The 15479-nt window shown below is 36.8% G+C and overlaps 1 protein-coding gene across 3 annotated transcripts; it reads right to left on the reverse strand.

Annotated features, from left to right (window-relative positions):
• Positions 1-2786: 2786 nt before the first annotated feature.
• On the reverse strand, positions 2787-15478 carry FAM229B (family with sequence similarity 229 member B). 3 transcript variants are annotated; one of them, XM_032338788.1, is made up of 4 exons: positions 15333-15478; positions 6395-6551; positions 4233-4371; positions 2787-3006 (listed from the first exon to the last, which is right to left on the reverse strand). In XM_032338788.1, exons 3-4 carry the CDS (start codon positions 4355-4357, stop codon positions 2889-2891), a joined length of 243 nt encoding a protein of 80 aa, XP_032194679.1. In that variant the 5' UTR covers positions 4358-4371; positions 6395-6551; positions 15333-15478; the 3' UTR covers positions 2787-2888. The 3 variants fall into 3 exon arrangements, with proteins under 3 accessions (XP_032194679.1, XP_032194680.1, XP_032194682.1); XM_032338789.1 differs by having other exon boundaries at positions 15322-15459; XM_032338791.1 differs by lacking the exon at positions 15333-15478 and adding an exon at positions 7008-7088.
• Position 15479: the final 1 nt, after the last annotated feature.

Consider the following 15479-nt stretch of genomic DNA (forward strand, 5'->3'; position numbering starts at 1 on the left):
GGTTTATGCTCACTACGTATTTGTTGAGTGAATTTCAGGAAAGCAGAATTTTCATAGAAGTTACCCCTCACCTTATCTCCCAGTGCAATCCCTTGTAAAGTACCAAAGAGTCTTGAGGGGGAAAAAAATCTGGTATTGACCCTCCACTAGGTATTCTCTGAGCCCCAGGGATCTCTGATTGCTGAGGATGTAGGGAGGGAAAAAAATGATACAACCCACCAGAGACACAAGAAGCACTCCCTCAGATCTCTGGTAACCTTTCAAGTCCTGAAAAGTAGAGAAGAAGGTTAGCTACATGGATAAGGCCACTCAGTTTTTAAACTTCACAATACCAGAGGACATCAACCCCAGAAGACACTACTCAGGGGCAGAATGGCCCAGGTGGCAGGTTGGGAGGGCTGGTGGTTAGAAGAGATTGAGAAATGAAAGCCTGTTATCATCTGCCAAAGCACGAGACAGAAAAGCACACATAAGAGGAAGGTAGCATGGTGTAACCAGCCAGAAGCAGCAACTGAATCCCTCAAGGAGGTGCTGAAGTATAGTAATGGCAGCTGCCCAGCACTGAGTGCTTCACCAACCTTGCCAGACCGTAGTACCTCTACAGTGAGCCAAATGGGCCACCTCAACAAAATATGCTTTAAAATGATCACGTCTAAAGATGAGCTGATGTCAAACTGGAGGAAGATTATGAAAGCATGATGTCCCCAAACCTGCTTAAATCCCCTTACAGAAAGCCTAGAAATAGCACTGTAAGCAGTGTAGGAAGGATTTACTCAAGGCAAAGGCCTTAGAAGAGTAAAGAATTCATACTGGTAAAAAACTTACTGGTTTATCCTTTCAATATGTCTTTATGATCTACAGTAATATCTCTACTTTCATTCCTGATGTCAGTAGTTTGTGTCTTCTTTTTTTCTTGTTTAGAGGAAATTAATTGTTTAGAGGCTTATCAATTTTGTTATCTTTTCAAAGTACCAGCTTTCGGTTTCATTAATTTTTCTCTTTTATTTTTATTTTATTGATCTCTGGTCTTCTTTCTTTCTTACTGCTGGCTTTGGGTTTTGTTTGCCCATCTTTTCTGCTTTCTTAGGGTGAAAATTTAGATCATTCGCTTGAGATGTTTCTTTTCTTCTAATGTAAAAATTTAATGTTTTCTAAGCACTATTCATCTGTATGCCATCCATTTTGATGTTTCCATTTTCATTCAGCTCAAAATACTCTTCAAATTTCTCCTGTCATTTCCTCTTTATTCATGGGTTATTTGAAAACGTGTCATTTAGTATCCCAGTATTTGAGATTCTCTGGATCCTTTTCTTAATTCTCCTGTGGAATATGCTTGCATACTCTGTTATATTTGGCCTATTTTTCAGTTTATTGAGACTTGCTGGCTGCAATGTGGTCTATTCTTGATGGAGTTTTCCATGTGTACTTGAAAAGATGTACCATTTCCGTCATACTATCATTCTTCTACCGGTTGCTGAAAGATGTTGAAATCTCCAACTATAAAATATGGAGTTGTTTCTTTTCAATTTCATCAGTTTTGATTCATATACTTTGAAGCTCTGCATAAACACTTAAAATTGTTACAAACAATGTTAACATTATGAAATGCCTCTTTATCCCTGGTAGTAGTCTTCGTTCTAAAATTGTCTTGCCTATTATTAATATAGGCTATTCCAACTTTCTTTTGATTAATGTTTACATGGTATAACTATTTTTACCTTTCATATTTTAAATTTGTGTCTTAGTATTTTTCTTTAAATGTTTCTTTTTTTTTTTCTTAAGATTTTATTTATTTATTTGACAGACAGAGATCACAAGTAGGCAGAGAGATAGGCAGAGAGAGAGAAGGAAGCAGGGTCCCTGCAGAGAAAAGAGCCTGATGTGGGGCTCGATCCCAGGACCCTGGGATCATGACCCAAGCCAAAGGCAAAGGCTTTAACCCACTGAGCCACCCAGGCGCCCCTGTGTCTTAGTATTTAAAGTAAGTCCAAGTAGATAGTATCTTCTTTTCTAGCCAATCTGAGAACCTCTCTGCCTATTCATTCAAATATTTAGACCTTTTGTAATTAATGTAAATATCAATATAACTTAGCTTAAATTCATTATCTTTGTTCCCTTTTCCCCTTTTCCTGCCTTCTTCAGGATTGAGTGATATTTATTCCATTTTATCTCCACTATTTAGTATTAGCTCTCTGTTATCGTTTGTTTTTAGACATAACTCTAAAGTTTGCAATTTATTTGGGATTCAGTTCAGTTAAGCATCTGCCTTTGGCTCAGGCCATGATCCCAGTGTCCTGGGATTGAGCCCCACATTAGGCTCCTTGCTCTTTGAGAAGCCAGATTCTCCTTCTCCCTCTCCCTCTACCTCTCCCTGCTTGTGCTCTCTCACATGTGTGTTCCCTCTCTCTCTCTCTCTCTCTTTCTCTCTGTCAAATAAATAAATAAAATCTTCAAAAAAAAAATATCAAGCCAGAAATTGGCTTAGGGTATCCAAATGAAAGGATTCAGCTCAGTGACAACCCAAATATAAACAAAGGAAACCAGCCTAAAACACATTAAGTATTTAGAACAGGCCCTTCGTGATGGATAACCAAGGTGGATTAACCTTCATCTTAAATTACTGATATTAATGATCCACTGTGAGCAAAATGATCTCTAAAGTACTTTCTAATTGTGAAATATTATTCTGTCTTATCTATCAAACATAACTGATGGCTTATCACTACATATTTTACAGACGACCTTGTGTGTTTTCCTACTGAAAGAAAATATTTCCACCACCGTCATCATCCAAAGGTGCCACCACTTTTATTTGTTTATCAGATCATAAGATGATACTGGCCCATTACCCTTGACCTAGTCAAACCTCTACAAAAGGCTTAATGATGCTATTTAGGATGCATTTCCTTGCTGCTTTGTGCAGGTGGCTTTCGCATTGTTGCGTAGACAGTGATAGGAACATCAGTTATGGTCAGGCAATGACTTCCAGGGCATCTTCGGAGTTGCCTGGAGAAAAGAGCAAATGACACGTGGTTAGATACTAAAAAGGAAATTTTTTCAGAGCAGCAAAGCTTGCGCATCAACTGTTTTAAATCATTTTGAAAACTTTGAATGTCACAATATAATTAAAACAGAGTGGACCTGATGAGCCAGACATTTTAGACTTATGCTGCAAAGAAGTTCTGGTTGTTGCCATACATTTAGACGCAGAAATTCATAAATATAAAATAACCCTCTGGATGATCATCTTGAATGATATGCAGTGATTGCTCAATGGCAAAAAAGAGGAGTGGGGGGAGTGCATAGTTGTAAACATAGTGATGATTCTACGGCACTTTATGCATACATGCACCTTAAAATCATTCAACTGAGTGACCTAAAAACTGGAATATTTGTGGAAAAATATACAACTGAACATACTATTCCATATACTATTCAAATGCTGATTGAATCTCAGGTTTAAAAGAATCTTTAAACGACTTCTAGTCCCAAAATACATCTAGTGCTTGAATTTCTGTTCTAACATTCCCACCAGATAATACCTAACCTAAGACGTTTCTAAAGACAAGTGTTTAGTACTTCCCAAAATAGTACTGCATCCTTGAATAACTCTGATTTTTAAAGTACCTGACTTATTAAGCTCAAATCTGTGTTCTAAAAATTTCCAAGCCGTGAGAATGGAGTCTAACAGGGTAGTATTTGACGGTTTGCTCTGGTAAGCAGCAGCAAAGTGGAACAAATCCGCTTTGTTATACTTTTCTCCAGTTTGTAGAAAATGATTTTGCTTTATAAAACATTCATACTCTGTATTACTGTCTTTCTGCTGAAAGTCAAATCAAAGCCAAAGTGACACTAAATCTGAGGTTGGGGACTTCTTAATATTTGTAGCCTTATGCCTGGCATATAGTAGTCTTAAAGATTTGCTTGTTCAAATGAATGTCATCTTTCTTGTAAATATCAAAAACAACAATAACAACAATCTAACTAAAAATGTACCCCCCTTCCCAAAAAGAGAACTGGTCTATCACTGAGACTTACAGAGGTACCGAAAACAGACTAGTGCTTAGAAAACCTGGAATCTGTTAATACTAATTTCATAATAGCAATGTTTGTTAATGTTAACTTAATGGCCCTGGACTTTGTTCTTGCCAATATTGAACATCATCAACTCAAGCTTACATTGATAATAGTCACTACACATTTCCTCAGTCATCAGGACAAGCAGACCTTACCTAGTTGGTGACATCTCTTTCCCATTATAGGCAGCACTGGAGCTCAGCCCAGATTCCAGCCCAATTGAAGAATCTCCACCTTCTACTGGAAACCTCCTTGGCTGGGTCCCAAACCGAAAAGGCATAATTCACTGAAAACCTAGATCAGAAAGTTAAAATAATGGCATGGGGCTGAGTTGTCTTCAAAAAGTTCTTTGGCGTCTTTAATGTTATTATTTTGTCACAGGTATATAAAAACATTCTGAAACTGACATTTTAAACTATCTATAAAAGTATATGAATGTTATATTATATAACTCCCCCTCACATACAATTTGAATGCTGAATGGATAAGGAAGATGTGGTCCATATACACTTTGGAGTATTATGTCTCCATCAGAAAGGATGAATACCCAACTTTTGTAGCAACATGGACGGGACTGGAAGAGATTATGCTGAGTGAAATAAGTCAAGCAGAAAGAGTCAATTATCATATGGTTTCACTTATTTGTGGAGCATAACAAATATCATGGAGGACATGGGGAATTAGAGAGGAGAAGGTAGTTGGGGGAAATTGGAAGGGGAGGTGAACCATGAGAGACTATGGTACTCTGAAAAACAATCTGAGGGGTTTGAAGTGGCAGGGCGGGGGGAAGTTGGGGGAACCAGGTGGTAGGTATTAGAGAGGGCACGGATTGCATGGAGCACTGGATGTGGTATAAAAATAATGAATACTGTTATCCTGAAAATAAATAAAAAATAAATTTAAAAAAAAGAAGTAAAGTGTGTTCTGTGGCTAACATTACTGAAATCTCTTTCTGCTCTATTGGGAAAAAAACTAGCTTGTTTGAAGTGGGTGTTACAATCAACAAGCCTGAGCCTCTACTTCCAATCCCCAACTCTCTGCCAAGCCCTTCTCTTCCTTTCTAGTAGAGCCAAGCCCCACATCCTCCACGATAGCTTCCCTTAACCCTGTACTTGATGATCATTCATCAGCGCCCCCCCCCCATAATTACAGCATATTAGTTAAGAAAGTGGGAGAGTTCGACTATGAAATCCTAAGCAAGGTACTTAACCAAGTATGTTTCCCAAGGATAAAGCGGGAATAATAGTATCTCTTTCCAGGATAATAGTGAGGATTAAAAAAGGTAATACAAGTAAAATGCAGTGCCTAACACATAGTTCGTGCTCAATAAATGTTAACTATTAGTACCCAGGAGATGCTGCTGGGCATTATTAAATCTATGTACACATACACACACAATGTAACATACATATGAGATATAAGTATAATACACATACACACACAACTATATAAAATAAGCTCTTTACTGCCTACTATAGCCTCTTCTTAGAACTCTTCCCTCACCCCACTGCTCCCCACTCCTTACTTGTTAGGACCAACTCATTCATTAAGTCTGAATTTACATTTCACTTGGTCAGAGAATCCTTCTATAACCACTCCACTATAGAAGCTTTCCTAGCACCCTCTGTTTTGGCTTTGGAACAGATACCACTCTAATCAGGATTTCTCTACTGTGACACGATGCACAGTTGGGGCCACATAGCTTTTTGTTGGGGAGAGAGGAAGCTGGCCTGTGCTCTGTAGGATGTTCTATACCATGAAGTCCTCCACCCACTACACACCAATAGCACCCCTCCCCCAAAGTTGTGACAAACAAAAATGTCTCCAGACATTCCCATATGTTCCCCGGTGGAGAGGGGAAGAAATCATCCCCTGTTGAGAACTAATTTTGGGTAAATGTTTTTCTTATCATTGCATCCTCTCCCCATTTCATGCCTATCTTTGTCACCACTGACTGAATCCTTAATATCTAGAACAGTGGCACACAGTCATTAATAACTATTTTATATAAACGTGTATGTGTTCAACAAAAGACGGGAAAAATGAAATATGTCTTATAACTGTTTTTTATACCTAGAACAGTATTCTATGCCTAATAAGTAAGTGTTTGTTGTGGTAATAATAAAACTAAATTTAGGAATTTGAATATAATATATATTGATTTTTATAGACTATGGGTTTCCTTTATCAAGGAAAAAAAGTGAAAGGCTCATTGATAAGTTAGTAAAACTACAGTAAAATCTATGGTTTAGTGTAACTATCTTATTTATGTAGGTATTAAGTGTTAGCTAATTCAATCAAGGATACATAGACTTACCAAAATAGGCTGAGTCTGATTCCCGTAGAGGTGAATAAATCAACTGCTTCTACTGACTTTCCATAGAAGGCTGGAATTGCCAAAGGAATGATGATCAAATGTTCCAGTGACACCCAGAAATTATTACATCAGAAGATTCTTTCACATAGTTTCCTACCTGGTAAAGAATAAAATATCACATTTCATAGCTCCAGCACCAAGCTGAAACTCAACAAAAAATTTGTCTCTGCAGTTTGACAGTTTTATTCTTGTCACTGCCTTATTCTCCAACAATATGAAATATTTTAATCTATGAATGAATTTATTTTTATTCTAAACCTACAGTCTGTACAAAATCATGAGACTCCTCTCACTTTATATCCCAAATTCCTCACTATCATTAGCTTCCAGTTTTTCCCTCAACAATTAATACAAACTAATCTAATGTAACTATATCCTCATCCCATACCAAAGGCCTCAAACTGTACCTTACAAATTTCTCTATGGCTCTTTCTATAAGGGATTCTTTGCATCTTCTCCCTAAAGTCTGGACTAACTCTTCTTTTCTATTTCCTCAAGAACCTTGAAATTCCCCAGTGACAGAAATAAGGACAATTGAAAAATAAGAATACACCTTGTACTGTCCTCTGTTCTGTTCCCTGGACCCTGAGGCTCTCCTCTGTTTGTACCAACTTTTCCAAAGGAATGATGATCAAATGTCCCAGTGACACCCAAAAATTATGACATCAGAATTCTTTCACATAGGTTCCTATCTGCTAAAGAATAAAATGTCTCAACTCATAGCCCCAGCAACAAGGTGAAACTTATCTTCTGGACTGCCCTCCCTCTCCCAACTTCTGTAGCAATAGTGTACCTCACTGAATATAATACTAAAGTATAACCCTTAAGTCAGAACACTTCTCTTCAGCTACTCTTTTTCTTTTTTCAGTTTTCATAGTAGATGACAAACTTTTAAATGATATTAAGCATTTTTTTTTTACTACCCACATTTTCTAATTTCCCACTGTTCTGTTTTCATATGATTTACACTATGGGAAGCTGGAATTTTACATATTTAAGTTGATGTTAGACAAAATCTTACCTCTACCTTCTTTTTCTTACTAGGGTGCCATGTGTGAATAGTTGATTGCAATTTTAGCTTGGAGAAACCATTTAACTGACTGTGTCATAGTTAGACAAACTGAAATAATTGCTAGCCATTGTTAGCTAATGTATCATTAGGACCTAAACATTTGATCCTTAGGGCGGCAAAAATTTTTAATAGTTTACATTTTCTGGTGGAGGTGGCTGTGGGAAAATGGTAGGTTTTGACAGGAAAATTAGGTTTGCATTTTAACACAATGTTAAGTCTGAGACTTCGAGCAAATCACTAAAAGTTTGCCTGAGGGGCGCCTGGGTGGCTCAGTGGTTTGGGCTGCTGCCTTCGGCTCGGGTCATGATCTCAGGGTCCTGGGATCGAGCCCCGCATCGGGCTCCCTGCTCCGCAGGAAGCCTGCTTCCCTCTCTCTCTCTCTCTCTCTCTGCCTGCCTCTCTGCCTACTTGTGATCTCTGTCTGTCAAATAAATAAATAAAATATTTTAAAAAAATAAAAATAAAAATAAAAAAATAAAAGTTTGCCTGAAAAAGTGGTGTGAATTTCTACATCATAGAGTTGTTTTGAGGAGTAAAAAAAAAATCTAGCATGGAATAAAGCCAATGTCTGAGATACAAAAATTTCACCAGCACACATTCTTTTCTTCGTGCACAATTCTTGAAATCAGAGTGTTGAAGCATTGATTTCACTTTCTAGTCATTGATATATTTTTAAACTATGAAGTGAAGTATCTGCATGTGAAATACTCATAAATTCCTCTCTAATTTACTATGATTTTTAACTATTTATTTGGCACAAGTTGTACCAAGTTTCTTTTTTTGGTATGGGTGACACAATGAAATAAACCAAACAGTAGCCTTAATGATGAAACTTTCTAACACTACAGTAATAATACATCACCAAAAAGTACCTAACTCTCCAGCAGATCTTCACAAAGAAATGGGTGACTATGTGAAGTATAGATATTTAGGCGGGAGTGGTGTTGAAGATGGTGAAATCTCTAAATACTCTCTTAATCCTCATAAGCCTGACAGTAATAATAATCTTTCAACCCTCAGAATATTGATTCATGAAATGCAGGAAAGGAGTAATGTTTGAATTTGTCATATCCTAAGACAGCAGGTCTACCACGAGGAATTCATGTGTATAGCAAATATTTTCTGAGAATCCACCATGAGCCAGGCATACGTTAAGTGCTGAAGATAAAATATTGAGCAAGACACAGCATCTATCCTAGTAGAGTTTACAGGTTAGGGTAGTGTATGCCCTAGACTAGGATATCAAACCTAAGTCTAAAGAATGAGTAGACATAAACTAGATGAAAATGGGTGGGAATTAGAAACACTGAGACAGTTGAGGATGGGGCAAACAGAGGAAGCAGCATGTGCAAAGATCATGTGCCAGTACAGAAGACAACAGAAAATATGAAAGGCCAGCATAAACATAATAGAGAAAATAAAAAAGAAATAAGGTCAGAGAAATAAGTAGAGGCTAAACCAAGCAGGAACAGGAACCCAAGTCAAAGACTTCACGAGCAAGGGAGCTCACAAAAAGATTTTAATCTTTCAGGAAATGTATTCGGTTTTCCTTGATTTTTTCTCTGTTAATTTTGTTTTCTACTTGATTTCTTCTCCAATCTTTAGTATTTCCCTTTTTTTTCTTTACTTTGGGCTTAATCTGTTTCTCTTTTTCTAGTATTTTAAAATGGAAGCCTAGATCTTTGAGACTACTTTCTTGATATAAGCATTTAATTCTATAAATTTCCATCAAAGCACTAGTTGAGATTTATTCCACAAATTTTGAAATGATGTATTTTCATTACCTTCAGTTAAAAATTTCCCTCTTGGCTTCTTCTTTGACCTATGAGTTATTTAGAACTGTGTTATTTTGTTTTCAAATACATGGAAATATTGTAGCTAGTTCTCTTTTCCTGATTTCTTAGAATCCATTGTTGGCAGAGAACATTCTTTGTATGATTATAATTATTTTACATTTATTGAGACTTGCTTATGGTCAGAATATGGACTATCCTGGTAAGTGTTCCACCTACCTTTGAAAAAAAAAATGTGTTCTGCTGTCACTGAGTGAAGTGTTTGTTCTACCATTATAATTACCTGTTTGACAGTGTTGTTCAAGTCTTCTGCATTCTTACTGATTTCCTGTATACTTCCTCATCAATTACTGAAATAAGGATGTTGAAATCTCCAAATATAATTATGAATGCATTGGTCTCTCCTTTCTATACTGCCGTTTTTGCTTCATATTATTTTGAAGCTCTAAAAGGCGCCAAAATAGCTCAGTTGGGAGAGTGTTAGACTGAAGATATTATTTTGAAGCTCTGATAATAGGTATATAAGTAGTTAGTAGTGCTATGTCCTCCTGACGAACTGACAACTTTATTATTAAAAACTATCCTTCTTTATCTATAGTAATATTAGGTGCCCTGAAATCTACTTTGTCTGAAATTTATATAGATACTTTCTATTCATTAATGTTAGTGTAATTTATCTTTGCCTACTTTTCATTTTTAACCTATTTGGTCTTTATATTCAATGTGCTTTTCTTATGAACCATATATAGTCGGGTCTTGCTTTTTCTGATCTACTCTGATGATCTCTAACTTTTAATTAGCATGTTTCAATTATCTATACTTAATGCGATAGATATAACTAAATTTGTATGCCCTCTTGCTATTTGTATTCTATTTGTGCGGTTCTCTTTTCCCTTTTTTCTTACTCTGTTCTTTTGAAACAACTGAGTATATTTTATGAATCTATTCTATCTTCATTACTGGCTTATTGTTTTACAACTTTTTGTTTTCTTTTTGATTACTTTAGGGTTTATACTACATGTTTAACTTTTCTGTTTGCCCTAAATAACATTATGCCACCTCACACACACTAAAAGAACCTTACACTCAAACCCATACTAAAAGAGCCATTTCCCATCCCATCTTGTATTATCATAAATTTTACTTCTACATGTATTGCAAACCCCACAACACATTATAAGCTTCTCTTTAAGCAACAGATTTTAAAGAAAATTTTTAAAATGACTGGTCTTTTATTTACCCACATATTTATCATTTTCAGTGTTCTTGAACCCCTACAGTAGGTCCAGATTTCCCTCCAACATCATTTTCCTTTTATCTGAATGAAGATTTTCATTTAACAGTTCTAGTCTACTAGCAATTAATTTATTCCATTTTTGTATGTTTTTACTTCATCTCCACTTCTTTCATCTCCATTTTTGAACAATATTTTTGCTGAGTATATAATCCTGTCAACAGTTTTGTTTTGTGGGCCTTTTTTTAAGTACTTAAAGGTTTTGCTCCAGTTTTCTGACTTGCATTGTTTCTAAGTCTTCTTTTATTCTTAACTTTGTTCCTTTACATGTAGTGTGTCTTCTTTTTATTTTCCTCTGAGTGCTTTTAAGATTTTTTTTAGTCACTGGTATTAATTTGATTAGAAGGTGCTTGGTGTGGCTTTATTCCTGTTTCCTGTGTCTAAAGTTTCATTGAGCTTCTTAAGTCTGTGGGGTCATAGTTTTTATCAAATGTGAAAACTTTTCAGACATCATCTCTTCATGTATGTTTTTGTTTCCTCCTTCTGGAACTCCAATTACGATATATAAAGCTGTCTGAAGTTGTCCCATAGTTCACTGATCCTTTCTTGTTCTCATTTGGTTCTATTTTGGGTAGTTCCTACTGTTAAATCTTTAAGTTCACTACTCTCTTCATTTGCAATGTCTAATCTGTTCTTAATTCCACCCAGTGTACTTTTCATTTTAGACACTGAATTCTTTTTTATCTCTAGATGTCTGACTTGGGTCTTTTATATTTGTCTCTTCTTAATCTTTCCATGCTATGCTTCCTTCTGCCTTCTTGAACACATTAAGTATAATTATGCTATTTTAATGTCCTCATCTACTAATTCTTTCATTTGTGCCATCTCTTGGTTTGCTTTTACCGATTTCTTTTTTACCTCATTTGGAGTGTTTTCTACATCTTCGCCTATCCTGCAATTTTTCATCTGATGGCAGACATTGTAAATTTTACGATGTTTAGTGCTGGATTTTATTTTAGTCCTCTAAGCACTTTCAAGTTTTGATCTGGGACACAGTTACTTGGATATAGCGTGACCCTTTGGAGGCTTGATTTTGTGCTTTTCTAGTCTAGATCAGAACAGCCATTCATCTATAGCTAATGTCTCTCCACTACTGAGGCAATGTCCTTACTGTACTCAACACCCCCAGATATTACAGGGTTCTTCCACTAAAAATACTGGGAATGTAAACTAGTCCCAGCCTTGTGTGAACCCCCTAACTTGTTCTGCCTGCTTCTTCCCAGTGGTTCATTCCTTAGTCCTGGGTAATTTCCCCACATGCATATACTGATCGGTAGTCAGTTTAAGGCTGAGAGAAATTCCCTGAAGATCTCAAGAGCTTTCTCTATACACTTACTCTCTGGCACTCTGCTCTGAAAATTCTACCTGCCTTGGTCCCACAGAATTTTCAGTTCTGTCTCCCCAACTCAGAATGGCTGTTGTGTTGTGTTTGAGCTCTATTCATCAGAAAGAAGTTAATAGGTCTAGTCCATGCGCAAGGAGAGGGAATACTGTATTCTGATATCACGCCTGAGAGTGCTTGTAATGTTATAAATGTTGTTCATCAAATATTTCTTGCTTTCTGCTTTCTGGAAATTACAATTCCTGTCCCCCTTATGATTACTCAGAGCTCATATGACTAGTTTTGGCCACTGCGTTAACAACAGCCATTAACTGCAGTGCAAGATCTTCTTGAGTTGTCTTTCCCTTTGCCACAAAGACAAGAATGTACCAAATAGTGGTAGTTTAGCAATCTGGGTGCCAGAGTGAGGTAAACATAAAGCACAACCATAGTGATCTCCCAAAAGACATGGATTTTGTGCAAAAATATAAACCTTTATTGTTTTACACCACTGACACTTAGGGGTTAGTTGTTACCACAACTTAGCAAAGTTTATCATGACTTATAAAGACTTAGGTCCAGATTTAATAACTGCCATAACAAAAATCTAAAATATAAGTCACTAGCATAGTGGTCAGGCAGCAGGTAACAAGGAAACTGTTACTGGAAGCTGAAAGGATAGTATTTATGTTATTAATGGCAAATGTATTGGAAAAAAACCTTTGCAAAACTCTCGTGATAACCTAGAAGATGGATTACTTACTAATGAACTTGAATTCAAGGGGAAGAAGTTAGAAGACAATGATGGTAAAACATTGGTTGCTATGGTTGTGTTTGTCAAGTTATATGAAACAGAGATGGGCTCAGAAATGCAGTGTGCCAACAGGAATAAAAATGGATAGAGCCCCCACAAATTCTAATTATATTCAAGTGACAACCTGGAAAGTCAAAGGAGTATAATTTTCCTGGAACACATTATATTTCCCCTCAGAGCTTTGTAATATATTTTCAATGTCTTCCAGTACTGAATGTGCTCTAGATGAGTCTAAGAAACCCTCATTGTTTTTTCTCCAACATTCCCCCCACCCCAGGCTGCTGCATTTGTTTCTTGCTTGGGTACCCAGAGAATTCTTTAATTCTGAAAACTGAGTAACTTAACCAGGATATATCTTAGTGTTGACTGTTCTATAGAAATTTTTCTATGGAACATGATATATCCCTTTTTAATTGAAGTATAATTAACATACAGTGTTATATTAGCTTCAGATGCATAATACATTCAACATTTCTATACATTACTCAGTATTCATCATGATAAGCATACTCTTAATACTCTTCCTATAATTCTTACTCCTGTATCCTTTTAATCTATAGATTTTCTTTATCAGTAAGGACATTTCTTCTTCCATTTGCTGTGTTCTCTATTTTAGGGGCACTTATTAATCTCATGTCAAACCATCTTTGTTTCTTTCACATACATTCTAAGAGTTTTAATACCTTTGTTCTTTGCCTCAATATTCTCTGATTATCTCAAGCCTCTCATCAACATCAGTTATTTGATTTTCAGCTCTCTAATCTACCTCTTTGTATTTGTATCTACCTCTCTAATTCTGTATTTCTAAATCCAATTCTCCTACATATAGCTATAGTTTGAAAGGTAAGTTATATTTTTTTTCACTGTTTGTATCAGAGGAGGTATATTATAACTCCACTAGAGCTGTGTTTAAACCTCCAGGATGGCCTGGGTTCTTCCTGCTGAGTTTGCTGAATATCTTAAATGGGGTATCAACCCATCTAATGAGGAGTGTATTCAACACAAGGCTATGCTCAAATATATGACTTCAATGTGAGTTCTTGTAAAATATAAACTCTAAAAAGTTTTTCTGCTTCTACTGAGGTCCTGCAATGGCCAGTATACAAGGCTCTGCCTTGATTCTGAAGCAGAATTGCCTCTCATTCTGATGCTCCCCAAACTGAAGTTATTAACGAGGCTTGTTAGGACTTTCTTAATTTAACCTGTTCCCATGTATGACCTTCATGGACTAATGACTTGGATCTCACCACTGTATGAAAGACGGAGCTTGCAGAAGCCAGACCACCAGATGAGCTGACACCATAACTCACTGGCACAGACCTACTAACACCATTGCCTACAAACTAGACCAAACTTTGCAAATTTGGGAAGCCCTAGGCTTTGGGACTTCAATATCACGACATGAAGTGAGGTATTGGTGGTTCCAAACTATACCTCCACCACTGACTCTACACTCGCTAATAAGCAGTTAAGAGTAAAATCTAGCAATTGCAAAACACTCTGGATTAAAAGTTACCTATTAATCACAAGGGATATAAATACTAAAATTAAAAACATCCAAATGGAAATGTGGGAAAGCCTAAGCACTATAAACCACCCATCGCAACTTCAAACTCACCAGCTATCAGAGAATGTAGAAATTATTTGTCTTGGTGGAGGAAAGAAAGTGTTCTAGTCAAGCAAATATTACGATTACTATCACCACACACTAATTGCACATACACTTTATTATTTTTTTTTTTAATGGAGTTGGCTTCCTACAAAATCCTAAGATTCTGTAGTTCCTCACAATTTTGTGGAAATTATTAATTTCAGTAAAGAAGTTCTGGAGTTCTTAATTGAAGTCTGGTCTAAATTAATCAGTAACAGTTTAGAGTGTTTTTCAATGCTTGACAACTTTTGGTACTTGGTAATTTCCGGGAATGTCTTAGTCTTAGTCTTCTTCCTTCCATCTAATTGACATAAATCAAATGCCTAGTTTTATCGTCATCTCTTTCACTAGACTTCTGTTTACTGATCTACATCCTCATCCACTAAACCCTACAGAACTTACAATCAGCACCACACAACAGAGTTAAGACAAAAATTGTTTTAGTATTTCCTGTGTATCTAAGATTATAGGCTTCTCGGGGCTGGATGCATGTCTTGACTACTTTTGAATACTCTGGAAGGCCTAGAAGTTCATGTCGGAGTATACAGCTTCAACGAACACTGACTGTCTCTCTGAAGCGCTTTTCTGTCAAAGTGTATCAACTGCCTAGTATACAGCTTCAACGAACACTGACTGTCTCTCTGAAGCGCTTTTCTGTCAAAGTGTATCAACTGCCTAGTTTCGGTTGTAGCTTGACACGCCTATTTGTCTGGGATTTCTTTGTGCTCGTCGACATTGTTCTCTCTTAGAAGAAAGGGCTTGTTGGAAAGACGCCAGAAAGCTGAGCGTCCCGAGGACTCGGACTAAACGGAATTTGACCCAACTCCCAGGGTGTCGAGACTGAACAAAAACTAGGGCTCTCGTAGGCCATAAACACTTTTAAAGACACACATTTTAAAATCCCACTCCACGGCCTAATTACCCGCCAGTTACCCCAGCTTCCGGAGCTGCCGATGCTCAAAGATGTTGGCAAGCAGCAGGATCTACCGCCCGGAGGCCCATTCGCTATGGTAACGGCGGGACGCAAGTACCCCTGCGCGGCCTTCTGACGGAAAAACTTCGCTTGATTCTAGAGGAGAG

The sequence above is a fragment of the Mustela erminea genome, chromosome 4 (assembly GCF_009829155.1).
Source record: "Mustela erminea isolate mMusErm1 chromosome 4, mMusErm1.Pri, whole genome shotgun sequence".
In the NCBI taxonomy this organism is placed as follows: domain Eukaryota; kingdom Metazoa; phylum Chordata; class Mammalia; order Carnivora; family Mustelidae; genus Mustela; species Mustela erminea.